The sequence below is a fragment of the Falco naumanni genome, chromosome 2 (genome assembly GCF_017639655.2).
Source record: "Falco naumanni isolate bFalNau1 chromosome 2, bFalNau1.pat, whole genome shotgun sequence".
NCBI lineage: Eukaryota > Metazoa > Chordata > Aves > Falconiformes > Falconidae > Falco > Falco naumanni.
This window is the reverse complement of record NC_054055.1, coordinates 56268633-56290981: the sequence shown is the minus strand read 5'-3', so window position 1 is coordinate 56290981 and position 22349 is coordinate 56268633. Positions and strand designations below refer to the sequence as shown.

General features: G+C 38.7%; 1 protein-coding gene across 1 annotated transcript in view; it reads right to left on the bottom strand.

Annotated features, from left to right (window-relative positions):
• GPC6 (glypican 6) overlaps nucleotides 1–22349 on the bottom strand; it is a 770432-nt gene that overhangs the window by 54427 nt on the left and 693656 nt on the right. Inside the window, exons 5-6 of the mRNA XM_040584160.1 lie at nucleotides 19642–19772; nucleotides 11660–11803 (exon numbers count right to left, since the gene is read on the bottom strand). Of these exons, the coding sequence (XP_040440094.1) occupies nucleotides 11660–11803; nucleotides 19642–19772 (275 nt within the window). The remainder of the gene's footprint in view (nucleotides 1–11659; nucleotides 11804–19641; nucleotides 19773–22349) is intronic.

Below are 22349 nucleotides of genomic sequence, written 5' to 3'. Positions count from 1 at the left end.
ATAGTGCAAGTGGACATACAGAAACAATCAGTAATGACTGGGAACCCTGCCTCTTTTACTTCAGAAGAAAAGAACACCTGAAAGAAACATCTCATTAAGATGTTCAAGACAGGAACATGTTTTTAATACATGTTCAATGCCTGGTGCAGGGTGACCCCTTGTTGCCAAAACAAATGGAGTAGAAATACCGTCAAGGTATGTGATAGTAATTTCACAGTCTATCCACATTTGTAGACCATGAGCTTCATGAGACAGAGTCTAAGAATGAAATTAATCTCACAGGATGTCATCATCCATGTCTGAGCTATGAACTCTTCTTCTGCAGTCAATGGTGAGAAACAGGAACTGAAGGGTGCAAGTGTATCTTAATCCAATAGAGATTTTTAAAGTAGCTCAGATCAACTGTGCCCTGAAAGCACCTATTTTTCTCAGCTGACAGCAAAGGATACATTATTTGGCTAGCTGTAGGGTTAGATACCTCCATGTGGTCAACTGGATTTCATCTAAACAAATGAGTAGCAGTTGAAAGGAATTGTATGTAGATATTATTTCTAAGATTATAAATGTTCTATGATTTTTAAGCCCATTAACATTCATCACGAGATCGTGGAAAAGGAAGTTTCTTTCAGGTTCATTTATTATGCAGTGAATTTTTTATAGGTGATTGCTGCTTTTTTTTTCAGCAGAAAAATGCATTTCTCAAATTCCTGTTATTTCTGCACATATATCACACTGCTAACATATGAGCACATAGGTACGTTATATTAAAAAAGGCAATGCACTTCAGGCAATCAGCTTTTGACTTTAGTCACTGTAGCAGTTACTTAGGTAACACAGTTATTATGTACTGGAAATATTTATGGGATTAAATGTTTAAGGAGAAAACCAACTTTTATTCCAGTCTGTTTTCATTTGAGTTCCTAGATAGTATTTGTGCTGTCCAAATATATAATAGGAAAGCAAAGTTCCCAGCACTTTAAAGCAAAGGCAATTGTCCTAGGGACAGTTAAGAGCTGGTTGTGTATCAGCAATGTGGCTTGCTCCCATACAAATGAATAGTAATGTCAGTTGTCCATCAGGCTCTGGCAGCGAGTTAGTCTTGCCTGAATTTATAAGCTTTCAGTGTGGCTGTTGGCCTGTGAGCTGTGTGTCAAAGAACCCCACCACAGATGGTGGAGACCTGGAGTGGGATTCAGTTGCCTGCACACAGACATCCACTGCCTTTGGAGGCATTCCCTTTCTTCCACATGCCAGTACAGGTCTCCAGTAGGTCTTCCACCATCCCCGAGACCCTCACGTGAAGGCCCTAGATGACTCTCTGGAAAGTCTGTGTCCTCTTAGTCAGTGGAGTCTAGGGAGTTATTCAGGTGGCAGCTGCCTCACTTTGGTCTAATTTAGGATCTTATGAGTAGCTCCTAGATCCCTCATTCAGTATAGACATAAATGAATCTAATGCCGTTTTGGAGTCCTCTGGAGCATCCAGAAGACTGAAGAACTTCTGCAAGGCCCTTATCGCATCTGTTAGATATTTGCACATGCATAGATAATTCAGAGCATCTCACTTAGCATGAGGCACTTTTGTCTCAGCAAGCGAATTCTGCCTGTTATTGACCACCTTGACTAGCACTTCATTGCTACCATGGGAGAGTAACAAACCGAACTCCACAGAGCACCCGTATTATAGACATGGAATAAGACACATTTCGTATGTACCAGAAATGACACGTACACAACATACATTCAGTGCAGAAGCAGCAAACCCCAAGAAAACCAACAAAGACATGTACACAATGGTCATTTATGATTGCTGCCACCAGATCGCAAAGCCATCAGAACATGGTGAACTTGTGAGCATGGACTCGGTCTCCAGTGAGTACACCTAAGACCTAAATTCTAATAGCCTCAGTCATGTTCACTTCAATAGGGCTATTCATGGAGAAGTCATGTATTGGTTGCTCAGCAAGGGTTAATCTAACTCAGCTTTAGCCTCTGTAAGCTAAGTATCTTGCCAAGCCTAAGTTCTTTATAGTTGACATAGAAAAATTGGCACTTCCAGGGAGCTATTCATGCAGTCTCTGACAGATGTCTACATTAGACTGGGAATTATGCTCCAAAAATGCCTGTTTTCTTAACCAGATGTGGAGGGAGTCCATGCTACTAAGTCCTAATCCTATAGCTGGAGTTTGCTGTTACCGTGTACTTCAGTACACACCAGTGCCCAGAGTAGGATCTGCCGAAGCATCTTGCAGGTATTGTCCTATTTTCCATGGTGACTAAGTATCTGGAGTGATAATATGGGAGCAATGCATCTTGCCCTGATGTGGAGTTGTGATGATGCTGGGCTTACACCCAGACTTAGGATCCAAAAAGTGCTGCTGGGTCAGCTAACAGATGCACAACCTTTAATTGATGATGGATAAAATTAGATATGATGAATCCTTTCCTTCCTCCTTCCCCAGTATTATCAAACATCTTGGCCTTCCCGTCAATGACTGTCTGTAACTAGCCACTCAAGCTTTGCTGTTTACAGGCAGCTGTTATATTTTTTTTAATATTATAGAAGTATTATTTATTATATTATTTATTATTATCATATTATATTTTAAGATATTATTTCATATTATATCTATATAAATAATATATTATATATATAATTTTATATTATAGAAGTATTGCTATCCCAACAACCTCAGCTGGTACTTAGATATGATTGGGGTATGGGAGATAAAACCAGGATGAAAATACAGGAAATCTTTCCTAATGTAAAATATTTGTTTTTGACTAAAGGAAGTTCACAAAAGGGTCACTATTTGTATGAAGGTAAACCTTTTTAGTCCCTGTATTTTACCTCCCCTCTCACCATTAGTAATACACATGAAAGTCGATAAAGTGTCAATTTCTGTCTATTACAACAAAAGCAAAATGTAGGAGATGTTTGGCTTGGGAAATGAGCTTTCAGTCTGCTGTAACCTACTATTTGTTATAAGTGGAGTCCGACATTGCACACTCCTGCTCTGGCAGTGTCCTGTGCTGCAGTCTAGCAAAAAAAAAAAAAAAAAAAAAAAAAAGCTGCAAAAGGGTGGAGAAAACTAATTGCCAGTAAAGTATGACACATATTTCTCTTTGGAGAGTGAGAATCACTATGTGCAATTAATTCAGAAATTACCAAAGCTTGAAACTTTCTGTTGGTATCCACACTTGTGCACAGCTCACTTTGATTCTGAAAAGGCATTTTAAGGTCTGTAGTCATTTTCATAAAAGGTCCCTCTAATTCTCTAGTGGTAAATGAACTGGTGGTATATTACACATCATTTTTTAATGGAAACTTAGAACTTGTTGATTGTACTCACATTAACAATGCAAGAATTCATCACAGTTCAACACCTTCCAGGCAGGTAGTCAGTCATTGTTACTGTCATGTTACTTGGAATCATCTAAATGAGCAGTTTATGCACAACAAGTGGGTACACAAGCCCTGCTACCAATTTTTAAACCATATTTTTTCTTTTAATTTCATGTCAAGATGCTAAAGTGCAAGGGATGCTTATACAGTCACTATCTTTCTTTAGCATTAACAAGAACATTAAGAATTCACTTTTCCTTCTGCGCAGATTTGTGCACAGACATATGAAATGAAATGTGATCTATCTTTCAGCTGAAAGAGCAGTGTTGATGTATTTCCTGCTTGGATTCATCTTCCAGAGGCTGATAATACAAACTTTCTGTATATTGGAAAACCCCCCCCTAGTCTTTATTGAGCAGAGGTTAAAACATCAAATGAAAGAAAGTGGATTTTAATCCAGATGTACAAGGGGGAATTGCCATCAAATAAAACTTGTGCAGCTTCTGAATGAACTATTTTTGTTGGAGATTACCCACCCTTCTAAGTACCTGATGATACCTCAATGATGAGTATGATTAGAAGTATGATTGGAACTATCTGTCAATATATTTTATAGACCAAAATCACCTTTGTGCGGATTTGATTCCTAGAGCCTAACTCCAAAGGCTAGCATTACGGTTACATTTAGACATCTACAATTTGGATGTTTGAGGTAATCATCCAGATTCTCTTCATACTCAGTGGAGTGAAATGGGTAATTCAGAGGGTAATTCAGATTTGTGTAATCTCCAAATGGGTATTTTAAGCAAGGTCAGGAGGTGCCTAATTCTCTCCATAAATTAGCGGAGAAATGAGGTGATAGCTCAGACCCTAATACCCAAGCTCATATCACACATGTGATCACATATGTGGAATCACATAATTTCTCAATGTACAGCAACTGAAGACCCATGACTATGCCATTTCTTTGCCTTAATGTGTGCAGACAAGTCTAGTAATCAGGAGTGCATTCTGCCTACAGCTTTTGTAATCCCCAGCTCTGTAACAGGGATACATAATACCAGCCATACCCCTAAGACTTTCCTGGAAATGGGATGATGACTCTCAGTGGGTCTTCACACACATCAGGTAAAGGAAGTTCAACTAGTACTAACAGGTACATTTTTAGAAGATGTTCAAGCAGGCACTGTGTTCATTAAGACAGGCAACACCTCACTCTTCAGGTAAGGCAGACACTGCATGGTAATCAAGATTGTGCATTTTTTTGCATAACTAATTAAGGTAGAGATCTGCCCTTCCTGTTACTGTTGGAAAATGGTCTTTCCTTGCTTATACTAAGCAGGATCCGAACAGCAGGCAGACCCATTCCACCTGAAGACAGAGGTAACCGCTGTAATAAAACTCTTTCTAAATAACCACCTCACACACATTAGGAATGCAATGCATCAGATACAGCAGCACGCAGAACCATTCACTTGGTGGATGGAATAATATTGCTGTTTTTAAAAACTGGACTCTGGCAGGTCTCCCAGGAGGGTTCTGACAGCCACCATCATTCATCCACTTTTGCCATCTGAAACTGATATTGACCACGAGGGAAAAAGCGATCACACAGACTTAAACTTACTTAGATATTGCTGTGACAGGAACAGAGAATAAAACTTGACACTAAGCAAACACCTATTTTTGGAGAACCAAGCAAATCCTAAATCTGACACCAAATGACCACGACAAATGTTGTAAAACATATTTATTCATTGTGTGTATTGTATCCAGGCAGCTAATAAGAAACAGGACTGTTTAAACACACAAAACCTAAAACGGGAGGAGCTGTACACCTTACATTTTACAGGAGTTACCTGCTGATGAACATCACACGGGGTGAAATGGCATGTCCAAGAGCACAGCATCTAAGTGTTGCAGGGGGGAGTAGCCTGGGGGAATCAGTGGCTTCTAAAACACCTGCATGAGCCTGTCATCTTCACTCCTAAGAGTGTGACCAAAACCTCCCGAGCCATGAAGTCTTTTACAGCTTAATGTTTATATCTTTCCCTATGACCTCTGTATGTAGAAAGTGTTTGAAAAATTAATCTCGGTATTTAAAACCCTGTAGGATTTATACCTACTGGATTTTATTCTAGGACCTCTTGAGAAATAATATGTTGAGAATAAGCAACCTATCTCAGGAAAATTGTGCTACCACTGCATATATTTAATATTTCTAGACTCCGGACTAAATGGATTCTAACAAAACTGAAACATAAACTCCACTTTCAGGAGTGCCCCAGAGGATTCCCTGGGCAATTCAGATCCTTGTCCATAGTACACTGTCCTGTTAATTTTAGTCTTTTATAGCTAAAATGCAAAGCAGATTAAATTTTTATTTTAATCATATTTTCTACTTTATGTAGTTTTGGAGCACTGGGAAGGAAGTGTTCACAACAGATTTCTTAGGTCACTATTGCATTTTTTTATTGTAACAAAAATCATTACACAATGTAATAAAAAAAATTATTAAAGTATGACTGAATGGACACTTAAAATACATCCCGCTTTATTCCTAAAAAAATGTTTCAGGGTCTTTTAGTCATGGAAATTGAGACTTTATTTACTTTTATTTTAAGGAGAGCAGGAGGGAAGGTAAAAGAACATTTTCCTACAAAATGTGACACAATATATTCCCCTCCACACGGTAAAGAGCATGAGAGGTTTTCTTTTTCAGACTGGGTGCACGCTCATCCACTTATCTATGCAGCTGCTATACTGTACTCGAATGTAAATCACTTGCAAAATGCCATGGCCAATTTCTCAGTTGCCTATCTCCATAGTAGGCATGTGCATTATGTATTATATGGTTAATAGTGCATCAGCTCCCTTGTGGAAAATCATGAAAGCTTCCATGTCCTTCTGAAAGAAAATGTGGAATTATTTTATACACGTCCAGCCAGGTCAGGCTGCAGTATGTTCTTGGGAGACATTCCAGCTGATTTAAGGCAGCACTGTGCCGTACAGTGATGTGGTGGATACAGAGGTACTTGAGGCAGCTCAAACGCAGGAGGTAGTATGGCTTTATCAGCATGGTGCTCCCTGTAGACTAATTAGTTCTGTTAAGAAGCAGTCCCAGCTAAATGCTTTGAGGTACTTCACAAGTGAGATGATACATATCTGTGTGGTGCTGCGTTCCTGCCTTCCCCATGGGCTGTGCTGAGCCCTGCCGAGGAGGCCTTCTGTCTGAAACCCGTGACCTCTAACATCCGCAAAAACTTACAAAGCTGGAAAGCGTAAGGGAATGTACTTCATCAAGCTCCCACAGAGAAGCTCAGTGGTTTCCCTAAGATCAGACAGCAAGACAGGGACAATTCTAGGCAGTGAGCCCAGGAAGGCCTGGGAGCTTGTTTCCATCACTCCAGTGCTGTCTCAGGGCACAAGACCCAGAGCTAAATGCCACCACCGTGTCTGCACTGCTGCACATGCATATGCTGGGTCTGAGACCACGAGGATTCTTAATGCCAGCTCTTAGTTCTCTGAGGGAATTCATGTGCTCCTTTCTGGGGGTGAGGCATTGTCCTTGAGGTGGGAGAAAAATACTGGAAGGAACCAGCAGCAAGGGCTGGGCAGAATTAAATCAGCCAGAATGCAAAATTACAGGAAGAACTGCTAGCATTTTAGCCTACAACACACACACAAAGTAAAGATGGTGAAGATGAAACTTAAGTGTTTTGCCCAGCATTGTACAAAGACAAATGGGAATGAAGGTGAAGAATAAGAATACCAAAGCTTACACCATGTTGCATTGTCCTCCAGATAGTCCTCTGGGAAGCAAGAGGGAAACAGATTCAGAGAACAGAAAAACAAACAAAACAAAACAAAATAAACCACAGGTTATACCAAACAGGCAACCACAGAGAAGATAAAGAGTCTTTATAAGCAGTTGATTTTAAATGAGAAATTTTAGATCATGCTCCACAAAAGCAGCTGAGCTCAGTTCGTTAAAATTATTTAATTTCTGACAGTATTTATCTTACTGAACTTTAGATGGAATTGCTAGATGCCTAGACTAAGGTTGTCACTTTTTGGCACTTTGTAGTACAGGGACATGGAATGATTTCTCTGAGCTGTTTAAACATACTTTAGGATGAGATGAGTCATGCTTTAGAAATATTTGATCTCAATTCAATTGCCTAAACCTATGTTTAGACAACTGAATGAAGACCTTTACTTCTCTCTGTTAACAATAAAAACTACAGTCATCTAGATTTCAAATCTAGACAACTGGTTATAGGTATCTATATGGATCAGAAAAGTCCTCATTTTTTGCTTCTGTTACAGTCAGTAGAGAAATAGGGTGGAATCCAGTCACCTAAATACAGGCATAGCAAGTGAATTTAAGAGCTCTGAGGTATTCCATCTTACTTCCAGCTAGGTCTCCTGTAACTTCTTTTTCACATTTGGGCATCTTGAAGAGCCTAGGCATCTCAAATAGGTGACTATGTTTACGTAGCTGAATTCCACTTAGAGAGACCTGCAGAGGATAGCTGGGGCTCAGTTCTGTTCTCCCACTTGGATGCCACATAGTAGGCATCCTCTAGGGTCTTCTACCCTGCCTTCAACTGCTAGTCCAGGAGGGCATGAGCATCCCAAATTACTTTCCTATCTGCCAGCTCAATTATGTGTTTTAGATACTCTGAGGCATCTCAGTGTTGCATATCTACATGTAGTTATCTCAGCTGAGCCTTTCCTTTCCTAATCTGTGACAGATGGGGTGAATCACTCTCCAAAGATGTATGTCTCTGTCCATTGACTTCAGAAAGAGCCTGACTTAGGCCCTGTACTGTGAAGATGTGACTGAATTCTATCTTTAATTGCTTAAGCTGCTGCAGCATGTTCTACTCAGCTCCCCACAACTGCTCCAGAAGTATATTGGTCTCCTCTAGTCCTGTACCATTACCTGCTGCTGCATGTGTCAGATATTCTTTGATGTCTTAGATGGTGCTTTACACCCACACTTGGACAACTCTCTCAAGCTCTGTGTAACTTCTTAAATACATCTGATGCATTTTAAACCAGTTATACCATTGCTTTCGGGGGATATTTAAATTTTTTTTCACATTTATCACAATCTATTTTGATCTATCTCTTATTTATTGAGTGTTACTGATTACAGCTATAACAATAACACAGGGAAACCATTTCCTCTCCTCTTGGAATGGAATAGCTAGATTAATCACATAAATTCAGGCAAAGATGAAGGAACACTTTCTTAGATGGGTTCAGTACCTGGTGATTTCAGTGTAGGCTTCTTATGAGGGCTGCTTTGTGCAACACATCTGCTAAAATATGCTCAACTGATTTAAGCTTATAAATAGGGGTATAAGCAGGAGTAAAGAAAAAATGGTACAGATATACTACATGTTTGTGGAAGACTGAGATGCAGAGGAAATATTTTCTAAACTTTGTCTCTTCTGAGGACATACTGTCAAAGACAGATGGAAGCAGAACTGTTTGTCACTTCTTTGGAGGTTTACATAACTGCATGTTTGTACTTTGTGATGACAGTTTAAAGTTAAGTGGTCTGACAGTGTTTTATGAATACAGACTCCAGAATAGACTTCTAAAAGCATTAATGTAACACTGAACAGTCAGCTGACTCATAAGGAAAGATTTGTTATATCTATAATAATCAAAAGGGGCTTTAACAGTTTGACACTACTATCAAAATGCTAATATTACTGTACGTTTGTATTAAGCAAGCAATAGAAAATGGTCGGTGTGCAGACTGGAAAACTGCTGTGAGTGGGATCTCCTTACGTCCTGTTAACAATGCAATGGTTAGGAGGATCTGAATGAAGCTGGTCCTCCAGGCTCTGTCTATAGTTAATGAAGAGAGATGTGTGATTCAGGGAATGATTCAGCACATTAAATGCCAAGGATCTAATGCAGGCAGGTTGAAAGGTGTTCCTGTGAGGCAGGAGTGCAGCATTTATATCCTTCTGGAGAAAATTACCCAAGCTAGTGTGAGATGCAGGCAGTGACCTTTCCCAAGTGCTGCTAAGGGATTACAGCTCTGAAACAAGGCCTTCTGCTCTAATCCACATAAGCAGCCTTTCCTCACTCCAGCTGAGGTCAGTGGCCATCTCTCACTTGAGGGACTGCTGGTCTCAGCCCAAAAGGAGATAACCCATGCATCACTGACATTTGGAGATAGATTTGATACCAATGCTCATCACTAACAGATCATAAATAGTAGTTATTTTAAATATCACCAGCAAGAAAAACAAACAGGTATTTGGCTTGAATACTTTGTAAAGTAACAGCAGCAATGCTGAATTCCCTATTTTTTATGAAATAATGCACAAACATACCTAGTTAAAGTCAAAGACAAGTTCCACTTTGAAAGTCTACAAGTAATAGGGGTTATGAAGGATTATCTGCATTGGCAATTTTCATTAGTTACAGCCTTTAAAGTCTGGAAGCATATGACACATCTCTGCTTTATTCAGGATGCTTCTCAGTATTTTGGAAGCTTGTAGTTTAAAAAGGATATTGATGTGTTTAGAAGTATTGTCCTTATGTCAATATGGAACGACTCTTAAATCTGTCTTTTTCATTGCAAAAATCCTTCAGCTGTTCTTATAACAGGAGAGTAATCCAAGCTGAACAGTACTACCAGCCTTCCTTTTGATGTTCTTCCTTCCACTTCCTCTGTTTGCAACTTTTAGCTTTGACAGAATGTGTTTGAAACCTGCAGGCTTTGGTGACCTTCCATTTCACTTGGCTAATTCTAGATTAAGATCCAGGCCTCTGCACTGAGCAATACACAAGGGCTGGTTCTCTGAATCTAAAATGAAAGGGTAAAATTAAGATCCCGTCAAATAGGGATTGAATATTGCCAGCCAGATTTTTAGCCTGCGATGCTACACTGGGTTATGAACCTGCTGTGGTAGAAAGACCTAAGTATACAATGGAGGTAAACATCTTTTCTGCTTCTCCTTGTAGGATAATGAGGCTATACAATTTCTAGATGAGCAGAAAATTAACAAACGTTAGTTTGCTACAGGGTAATCCCATTTCTTGACTAGAAATGCCATGTTATTTTCCAGTTGAATTGCCGTGAAGATTGACAGAATACAATAGATGGATAGAATAGAGCACAGATAGAGGCAATTGGGAAGACTGGCACTGTGCAAGACTGCTGTGATCGTCAAATGAATTTGCTGAACGATGGTGCCAAGAAGATACCCAGGTTCTTATCTGAATTAGTACATTCAGGTTCTCGCTCAGTGATTTAAGCTGTGTGTCGGAGAAACCTCTAGGTATTTTAGGCTTGTGATCAGAACCATAGCAAAACATTTTGGTGCCCCAGCACGGCCAGCAGCTGCCTGGCACCCAGCGGGAGTGCAGCTCATGAAAACATCATTCCCCCAACTAACGGTGGCTGTTTCCAGCTGTGACTCCTCTCCCCTTGCTCTTGCTACAGCCCTGAGTACGACTTTCTTTAGTAAGACAGAGCGACGGACTGATGCTGTGCAAGTGTTCGGCAATAAGCTCGGCAAGTGGCAGGTGTGTGATCCAATCTGTTTTGATTTAGATGCTTTGCAGCTCTTTAATTTTGCTCATTGGCTTTACCTCAAGATGATTGCTGAGACAGTATTAACAGCTATAATAATTAGCCCACTATAAATCTATAGAGGTATAAATAGCAGGAACATCGAAGTCTGAAATGTGAATCCAATGAGTGGTAGTAAAGAAAATAATCTTATGTTGAAGTCTTGTTTTCAAAATGATTGACTAAATAAAGCAAGATTAATGATCACTGTAAGTTTTAACTGATAAAAGTCAATTTTTTGAGATGGATGGAAGTAAAGCAGTGGTAATTTTATAATTAAGTAAAGTGGAATGAATCAATATGCTTTTACAAGCTTATGTGTCAAAGAACTAGCTTCTAAAAATTGCTTTAATACATTAAAAACATTTTAAATAAAAGAAAAAATTAAGAAATATTGCTGTAAAACACTTTTCAAAGAGAATGTATACTGCAAAGTACCTGCCATGCCTCAAATGTTTTTTGGCCTCCAGGAAAGAGCTTATTCTCTTCTAAAATTTCTAATACATAAAACCTGAGTCATATTGTTCTCCTACAATGCAATTCTGTACCATTTCCAATGGAGAAAACAAAGAATTGAATGCTGGAACAGCTGGCATAGAAACTATATAGAGTGATTATGAAATTACTAAAAAAACTGTCAGATTACTACTCCTCTACTATATTACCAAGTAATTTCTACTGATTAAAAAATGGAATATATTTTGCCTTACCAGCCTATCCAAACTTGTGCCAGCAGCAGTTGTAGGTCGCTCCTCTGGGTTATATGGTCTAAACCTGGTATTGAAGTTTTCAGGGACAGAACGGGAAGATCTCAGGGCAGGTGCTGGTTTAGGCTGGCCACATCCTTGAAAAACCTGAAAAAGACATTGTAGGTTATATGAAAATTATAAAAAAAGGGAAGCTGGTATTTTGTAGCCTCTTTATTCTCTCTTTCATATATCTGAAGACAGCTTTGATTGACATTTTGGTACTAGTGAATTCAGCACTTGCCCTGCATTAAAACTCAGGTTAATAATTAATCATTATTAATTAATTGGTGACAGTATAAAAACATATAGGAACCTTAAAACCTCCTTAATTTAGGAAGGTGATTATTGTAAGAAGTTCACATCTGAAAGCATTTTAATTGCTGTCTTTCCAGGAAGAGAATGAGCAAAAGGAAGTCCTTTGTGGCAGGACTTAGTTGGTAATTGTTTTAGTTTTTGTTAAAATGTGGTATTTACCCCGAATCACAGCTCATTCATAATCCCTACCCACAACTCTTCCTACCTTGTAATTTTGTTTGTAGTCTCAGAGAAAATGTCAACGATAGAATGGTTTTATACTGGATAACTTTCTTATTCCCTACCAGTCTCTCCCTAGAAGAGGAGTGAGGCATATTGAGTGGGCAGTAGTGAGAATTATTTTCTGCTAGTGTGTTTGTTTTCTACATGTAAAAAATAATGTTCAGGGTTATGAAATTTTTCATATACTTCTATTCAGAAAAAAGTTTTAGTAGCATGTATCTGGTGGATACTAAAGGACACAGAGGGCACTTGACTACTGGATATCAAGTATATATCCCAGAGGAACTGTCATAGAAGTTACTCGGCTGAAAAGAGGTAGAACATTCAAGAGCTGAATTTTTAAGTGCTGTCATGACATAGGGTCCTAGTTTGTCTTCATACCAACTTTTTCAGTTCTGGAATATTTTTTATTTTTTGTGACCATTGTATTTCAGCTGTTTCAACATTTTGCCTCCATTCAAAAGAAAAAAAATTAAATATCAGAATTTCTTGTAAGATATATTTTACAAAACCCTCATGCCAGACAAAAACTAGCTGTCTGAATGAGCTTTGTGGAGCTGAAAAATCCTGTGCAGGTGCTGTGTCTTGTTTATAGGGCCAGATTACTTTTGTTGTGGTCAATAAACAACAAGCTATGTTGTGAGCCAGTGACCAAAAAGACTCATGTTTCACTTTTAGACCTTTAGATTTTCTGCTTTAAGTGGTTCTGTCTTGAAGTAGCCATGGATGGCGTGACCTTTATTGCTTTCAGGCTATATTACAATTGGCTCTTAGTTAGGTTTCCCAATGCTAATATAGAGGTCCCAAACAATCCAGAATTTGCTGAAAGAAACTGATTCATACTAAAGTTATGTCCAATCATCATGTCTGTTTTGGCTTAAAGTCTAGCAAGTCAGCTGTTGTATGACCATTGGGATTTTTAATTTATGAGTGGGATACTGCTTGGTCTGGTTTGAGAATATCTGAAAGATTTTTTTAAGAGTTTCTAGCCTCCCTAGTCATGAGGAGTACTGAACAATAAATTCATTTAATCAACGCAGTGAGATGATTTTAGCTTGTAAAGTTCTAAATTTTTCAGTAGGAATGGATCTTATTTTTCCTCTGTGAAGAAAATTCAGCTAAGATTAATATTCAGGATTTATACATGATTGTGTATGATACTATACATTTTAAAGGACTAAATATATATGTTGGAGTAATCAGTTATATTTACAAAAGTTTACTCATATTTCTGACTGAAGATAAGTTATGTGCAGAAATATAGCCATTTGCTTAGATATGTATGACATCCCATTTAGTCAATTAAGCAATTGGGTATTTGCTTACAAAGACAAGTGACAATTATCTGAAACATGCAACTTGACTCTCAGGGGAAAGGGAAGTGAGGGTGCAGCATCTTCTCCTTAAATTTCACAGTGTGTGACTGTTAGGCTGCTTGCATGGCCATGTGAAGTAACTGGGAACCTACACAACTTATATTTCATCTTTCTTAGGACATACTGGAAAAAAACAGACTTTGTGGCATTTATCTTCATACAAATAGTTGTAGCAAGTAGTTTTATATGAACAAATTTGCATACAGCCAGACAATAATAGAGATGGAAATTAGATTGCAATTTTTACATCACAGAAGAAATAATTTACTTCTTAAGTGACCTGGCAGAAATGCAGTAAGGGTACAATATCCAGTAACTGAATTCTGAGTGCAAAAGAGATGTTTTCTAATTTGCATCCAGGTATTAACTGACAGAACAGAAAATGTAAGGCTGATACCTAACATTAACAAATGCTTCTTAAGAAGCAGCACATGAAATACTTTCTTCACAAAGCTACTCAAAGATACTGAGCAATTTCTGGAAAAATATTCAGGTATTTCATGATGTATGCTGTGAGTTGGCAGCATAAATCCACTCTCTTTAAAAAATTGCATTTTATATATAATTGGTGCAGTCAATTTAATCTGAAATTAGAGAAGGGATTCCATTTGAAATTAGGAAACGTAAATTTAGGTGTGTACATGTAAGTGGCTATATTTAAGCTAAACATCTAACCTTTATTTTTAGACAGCAGAGATCAAAAGTTCCCTTCAGTTGCTCGCACATCAGCATCTATAATAGTTGTGATGTCCTGGAATATCTGAGACATCTGTTAAGACTGTCTTACAGAAGACTATTCCCCACTGAACTGCAGCTAAAGCTCAAATGGGATATCCTAGGGTGTCACAAAGAGCACCAGACCTTTATGGTCAGGGACATAAACCAAGACATAAGATCAAGTCAACAGAGACTGTGAAGAATTACATCTATCAAGCTGACTAAATGGAGGTATCTACTTCAGGACTAGGACATAGATACTGTAAAAAAAAAAAAAGAATAAAAAGAATCCTTTTCCCAGGAGAACTCAAAGATTTGAATCCCAGCAGAAAGAGTTTGTTTTCTGTGAAGCCTTGAGTCATACTGTTATTTAGACATGTGCTAGTGCTCAGTGTTTCCTATTGAGTGTCTCTGTATGACTCTGCTCTGTTGACTCTCTCTCATCTTCAGATAGAATAACATTGATTTTTTCCTAAAATGCCATTATATTTTTCCTGCACAGAGCTCTGGAAAGAACACAGATAAATGAAGAGGTTTTGTTAATATGAAACTCAGCGGCTATTTTAAGAAGAACCTTGGATGTAGTTTTATGAAGATTTCCTCCTTATAAATAATGCATAGGTAGTCTGCTATGTCATGGAGCTCATTCATCCTTTTAGCTGAAGTAATTGCCAAAAAGGAACATATATCTATAGGTTAAAATGGCACATCCATCAGCTCAGATAAAAGTAGATTTAAAACTTACTAAGGGGACACTTAAGTTATGGGATAGCCTTTATGAAAGTGGAAAAATCTTGGCATGACAGCCAAATGACACTTACAGCAGCCAAACATATCTGTATAGAACCAGACTCTTTAAAATGCAGAAAATAGTCCAGTATGTTGTCTTTTGAGTGTCAATGAAGACACAATTATGCTGATGCCACCAGATTAGGAGTTTTCTCAATTTTGAAGAAAAATGGATGTTATAACATCTTTTCTGCTGTTTTTTGTTTTCCTCCACGTCTTGTGAATGAGCAATCTATGCAGATGTCAACTAGTAAACATTCAGATTGTTAAAATGGAACTGATGTAGGATTTACTCTCTGACTTGAAGCAGGAATCAAAGGTAGTGGTACTGACAGCCTTATGGGAAGATTGTGAGGGCCCCCAAAATGTGTTTGCTTTGGCAAAGACTGAAACGAGCATTTATATGTTACGACTCTCTGAATATGACTCCCTGAATTAGCTCACGGAGGATGAAAATAAGAATAAGGTAAACATATGCTATGACTAAGTCTTAGATATGAACTAAGCCATGGGAAACAATATACAGAATATGAAACTTTTACCTGAGAAATTAACAAGCTGTTGGTGAGCACTGAGTTTGGCACTATAATGTTCAAATACCAAAGAAGTGTCACTGGCAAACAGCAAAGAGATTTCAATAGCGAAGATAATGTGTCTCAGACATTATCAGGAGAAACCCAAGGTAAATCTATTGAAACCTTTCTACCAGAGGCAATCTTCAGGGAACACCACTGAAGTCTGGGTAGACCCGGATTGTAAAGCCCACTCTTACAAAGTGCCGATGTCTTGGGAGGCACCTCAGGCAGCCCAGACCGATTGTGTTTGCACTCTGTGTGATCTGGTTTGCAGAAGGTATTCTGTCAGAACGGCTGCAGGTGTTAGATGATGAAGCTATGGAAACTGGTTTTGTTGATCTTCAGTCCTTGCCATTTCTGGAGAAGGGAAACTTGGGTCTGATTCAGAACACATAGATTCCTCTGGCAGAAAGGCATGGAGGTCTGTCTTTCTAGACCACTGGTCCTTTTTGAAAAGCATCCCCAGATATTGCAGCTGTCAGGAACAGGACTTTCCCTGAGGCACGATAAGGACCTCGGGTGGCTGTCATTCAGGGACATGACAGCCACACGAGGTAAGCAGCTTGTGAAGCCTAGAGATTTGTGGTCAGACTTTCTAGACAGCCAGTGCTGAATATAAACTGCAGAGAAATATTAAGAAAACAGAGAAAGATTCCAGCCTCAGGATGGAGTATCTTAACGTTATACTAGTACCTGGTTAATGTGAACTCTACTAAAAGAATCAACCACAATCAGTACATAAAGAAGAAAAGTTAATGGCCTAGGAACAGAGATGTTGCATTTTGTGCAGGGACAGGTACTGGGATGTGGCTGAGTCTGTATGTCCTTGGTCAGAAATACAAAGATAGAGGAGGCACAGGTGGCACCTCTATAATTCTCTGTCTCAATATTGATGTACAGCCATCAAGAGTGGTAGACGGAGGGTTTGTGTCTTCTAAGGAAAGGAAAGAGAAGGCGTGAACTCGAGCAATAAGCCCTGACTCCCTGCACTGATTAATTGTTAACTCATTGGCTTTTTTATGGACTGCTTCAACTTGCTTTTGGCAGAATGAAAGCTCCAGAGAAGGTAGCTCTCAGCAGTGTAGAAATGAATCAGGCTGTGACACTTTGGCCTCAAGATCAGACAGTGGTCCTTGTCCCCCTTTTATTTATTAGTGTAACTGTAACCATGAAGACTATTTCTCAGAAGAATAGTGCTGAATAGGGGTGCATATTTATAGGAAAAAGATGTTGGGCAAAAGCTTCAGTACTACATCAAGTGAAGAATGGAGGGACATACCATAAAACCAGAGACCTAGGAAAGTCCGTGATATATCTTTCTTCTGATGTCTAAAATGGAAAACTTCATTATTCAGATAAAAGCATGCATTCTTACTTATTTTTATACACTTACTATGTTGGAAGGTATATATTGTTGCTCACTTAATTTTGCCTCCATATGCACAGTAATGTACAGTCAATGTGTTATATCAAATATACTTTGGTTTTTTTCAGATAAACTTCAATATATAATTGCAGCTGGTATAATACAAAACATCATTTTGTGATACAAAGATAAATTGATAGTGCAATTTAATGTGAATGACTTTTGGAATAAGACAATTTTATATAAATATTTGAAAGAGGAAAGGGATGGATTTTGGATTAAATGAACTCTGGGTCTTCTGCCTGCGAAGAGGGTGAGATAGTGAGAGGTCCTTGAGGAAGAATCTGTTTTCATTTGTTCCATTCCTTTTAAAAGTGAAAAAAAATTATACAAAATGGCCCCAAATTGTACTGAATACAGCATATAGCTTCCTCTCAGACATCAACCCATTTTTTAGGTAGAAAAAGCTGCATGTCAGTGGTGAAAAATAATCTGTGTATGTGAGTATTGCAGGCATAACATTATTAGTGTATCGTCATTTTCCCATTGTAAAAATGCGCAGACTGACTAGTGGGAAAATAGATGTGATTCCTAGTCACCACATTTTCAGTGGGTACAGTCAAATGCAAGATACAAAATTGTTTGAAGAAAGTAGCGTGATTTCGACACCTTGCCTGAAGCTTTCTGAGCAGCATCTCAGAATAATTGACAAGCATGGCTTTTCTCCTACATTAGGTCTGCAATTGCATTCCATGCACCCCATTACATCTGGCAAAGTATCTGTCATTTTCACTGAAGCTCTAAGTGGTCAGTATGTATAAGGGGGGAAAAAATTAGACAACAGATGACTGGTTTGAAGTCTGCTCATATATCATCTCTACAGATCTGACATGACATAGGAGAATACAGCACTAAACCTACACTCTTTGCCTTCTTATACTTTTCTTTAAGAAAAAAACATTTCAATGTTTTAGGATCTGAAAAGAAGTTAGATATAACCTGGGAAAACAAAGAAATCACATTTCAGGAGAATAATGGTCTACACAGAAGTATACAAAGACCCCTCAAGTATAGACAGCTCTGTTATCTATGAAAAAATAGTAAATTAAATTCCACTGATATAATTTGATTTTTGTTTCTCAAGATTTTAAAAAATATTGGCTAAAGTTTCTCTTAGAGGAAAACCTTTACATTGCAAATGGAATTGCTGTGATTTATTAATCTTTACAGCAAATAAAATACTTCTGAGGGACAGGAGAAACAGTCTGCTCTGCTACAAACGAGTAGTGAGATGAGCTTGTGCCAAGATGTCATTGGACTCTGGCAGAGGATGCAGCCTCTCAACTAATGGAAAAACTGAGAGTCAAGCAAGTAAAAAGGAAAATGAAATACACCTGAGCCTTGGGTGAGTTTTCAGTGCAAATATTTTTTTGTTTCGTTTTTTGAGGTAAGAGCTGAGTTTGCTGAAGTTAGCTTTTAATTCCCAAAACATTTGACAGAATTTGCCTGTCAAATGCCTTGATCATTGCTGCCAGAACAAAGTCTCTTTGTGTAGAATGGACTGCTTTTAAAATCCTAGTAACTTCAAGTAGGTTGAAAGTAAAAAGCATCTTGAAGGAAATCATGAGCCACCTGCAGCACTGGGGCCATAAAAAGCATCTAATTTTGGGTTGGCAGGAAGAATATTAACCTCAGCCTCCTGCCTTTTGTCCCCACATTTTTTCCCAGCAACAGCAGCTTCCTTTCAAGCAGTGGAAATCCACTGGCTCAGATGGCCGTCTAGCCAGCACCTCACTACTGAGAGATCAATGCGAAGAAGAAACTACTAATGCAGAGAACATGGCAAACTGCTGACTTCAGATTTTGAGCCTCAGTGCACTGATGACTATTAAGGAAGAGCCATTAATTGTTGGCTATTAGCTCAGGAACACCTGCTGCTGAATTCGAAGGATCTTATTAACATGAGGTTCAGAGGTGGTGGTGATCTGTGTATACAGACACACACTAAAAATGGAAAGGAGGAAGCTGGTATCATTACCTCTGTTTATCTTCATGTCAGAATCCAGATGAAACTCTATCAAACTGAGGTCTTGTAATCACAGACTGTCCAATGTAATGATATTTCCCTTGAGTGGCTATTGAAGGAGGTTAAATGGAACATTTTGTGTATTCACCTCAAACACATTGTACTTCTCCCTGACCTAGACAGATCAAAGTGTGTTTGGAAGTTAATATGGAGAATCACAGATGAGACATGAGCAGAAGTTACCAAGCATACTCTGCAGGATATTGCTTACAGAGTTACCACTAATTTTCAGCACTCTGTTTTTCTTAAATATCTTACATCTATTAATTTGGAGTTTACTACATGGTACCTTTCTCCCTGCCACTCCCTTTTGAAAACTTTGTGCTTGTTTAACTAGATGAAGGATTCAAGGGCAGTCTGGTAAGCTGTCAAACGAGCAAAAGCAATTTCTTGTAGTCTGGACAAGCTTTCTTAAAGTCTAGACTGAAAAATGGTGGAGGTGGTTTTCCCCCTGCTTGTGACATTCAGCAACAGAGAAGGTGCAACTCACACAGTACCTTTGCCGACACCTGCATGCTGTTTTCTTGCATGTTCATGATGGCTTCAGAAATCTTGACATCAATAGGATCCATGACTGATTCAATGTTGAATGGTCCCTCTAATCTCTCCGCTACCAGAAGCATAGCATCTGTTAAAACACAAAGTAGCCATTCCCTTAAAGAAGGGATACCTTTGGGTGCCTTGGGCAGACCAGTGTTGCCAGCCGGAGGTGTGGGTACCGAGCACTCCTGAGCAGGAGCCCATGGGGATGTGTGGTAGCAGGACCATCAAGCCTGCAGCGCAGCTTACCAGCTGTCAAAAATGTCTTCCCCTACTGCTGCCACCACAGAAGGAGGAACAAAGGGTGTAAAAGTTAGATTAATAATAGTTGCCTTAGTATTATTGAGCTTAGGCTAAAATTATTTTACACAGCATCACACACCACTCGAAGCAGCCAGTGCTCGGGAGTGTACTTGTGTAGTCTCCTTCCCGAGAAAAAGCAGGATGATAGAAATGAATCCCTGGGGTATGTTCTTAAGAGTTTGTGCGAGATGATGAAAACTTTGATATGATATCTCAGGGTGTTATAATTAAAGCAGCTGTTCTTTCTGACCTTAATGATCTCATTTTCTTGCAATGTGAACAGCAGATGACTATTGGATTTCTGCCATAGTATATAGGTATAAACCACATTTGCTTTGCTACATTTTCAAAACATGGTGGGAAGTTGTATGCAGAAACATATATACTTTATATGTTTTGGATTTTAAAAACAATTGTTTGCTTAATTTACATTAGAGTTCCTCTCCAAAATAATTTTATATTTTTGTGTTCATTAACAAGTAAAAAACAAGCAACTGAACAGAAATTAATAACAGTAAAAAAGGTTTTGCCATGCATCACATGTTTGTCTATGCACAGACACAGATTCATCACAATTTCTGTGACAGTAGCCACGCTGTAAACTGGTTTTATACTATACCTTTGAACATCATATTTGATTTATTGTCTCATATGTTAGCATTTAAAGTTTTCAGTATCTAAATATCTTTAAACAGATGCCACTTGCAATTTTTACATGATAAACAAAATTCTTTGCATGTTCTCTTCTTTATCTCTCAGACTTAGGGTCCAAGAGGTACTAATCATACTTCTTCCCAAAACAGATCCCACATGTGCTTTGCTGTTGTTAAGCACCGGTCCCATGGCAGCTATGTGGAGAAGGCATGGAACACCATGTAGCCCTGATGGCAGTGTTTGTTAGCTCTGCACTTGGCTGCAAAGCCCCAGGGCTTCTTTTCAGCCTGCATGACCATCTCCTCCCTCCCCAAAGAAGCACATGTGCATGCATGTATGGCAAGAAGAGGCTGGCATCTCACCCTAGCAGCTGAGACACAGACTTCCATGCACATCCTGACCCGAGGGCTACAGTATGTTGTTTCTATGCAGTCACTGCATGCCTAAAAATCCCACTGAAACTGAAGTTACTTGGCATGTAGCACCTAAGCACTTTTGCAAATTTGAGTCAAATATTTCGCAATACTTTTAGACTGGAAAGAGTGTAATGCCAGTTGTTTGGGGTGGGGTGTATAGCAGTTGGTGTTGACAGAAATGGTGAGATGACAGGATTTTGGTTTCAAAACCAGAGGTATTATTTTGGCTGTACATTAGTTTAACATTCTTTAGTTTAAACCCTTCACAGTGGGAAACTTGGTCAAAACAGCACCTAGCTCTGACAGAGGAAACAAAACAATTTTCATACACTCAAATATATGTGCACACATATACACATGCACTTGCATATACTTAAAGATTCCTGCAATAAGTTACCAATTTTTCCACATGCAAAGAGAATTTGTAAGTGTGGACTAGTGTAAAGGATTTTCTTGTTCATGTTTGGAATAACTTGTACAAAATGTTTACACCTTAGCACCTTGTGAGCAATGTGATCAGCCTAAATCCTAGCTGCCATAACCAGTACTAGGCATTGTTAGGGCACAGGTCTAGCTGCCATAACCAGTACTAGGCATTGTTAGGGCACAGGTCTTGGTGGTTTAGTTCAGGATTAGGGTTAATGCATAAAACTGTCACAATTTTTTTTTTTTTTTGAGGAGTAGCCCACAGCTTAAGTTAAGGCCAGGTGCCTCTTTGTATGAGCACACTTTAGTTTGGTAACAGACAGGTTGGACAAGTCTAGTGCTAAACAGGTAATTGCTGGAGACCCTTCATGAGTATAGGTGGTGACTTGAGTCTACTTGCTGTTTCTTCTGATGGCATGGGACACTAGTTCTGAATAAAATCTTGAAGCGGAATCTCAGCTATGTGGCAGAAAAGTGCATCATCCTTAACTGAACAAGAACCACAGCTTTATTTGTAAGAATAACTTTTTCTCAAGCAAGGTGCCTTCAAAATTAATAGTTCTGGGAGATGCAAACTAAAGATCTCTTCCTGGTTTAGATGCTTTACATCTTTAGAAAAAACATCCTTTAGTTCATTAACTTCTATTTTCTGAACCTTAACCCTATCCATAGACTGAGTCTTTGTATTGGAAGTGGGCAGAGACTGAAAAATATGGGTAATTCCTGCCTGCCAAATGTCTTTGTTTTGACTGTGTTGAACTTCCTTGTTTGGTATAGTATGGAATAAGTCTGATGGTGGGTTTAAGAACTTTGATTCATGTTAAGGTTAGTCAAGTTTATGTTTCAATCACATGGGTTATAGCTTT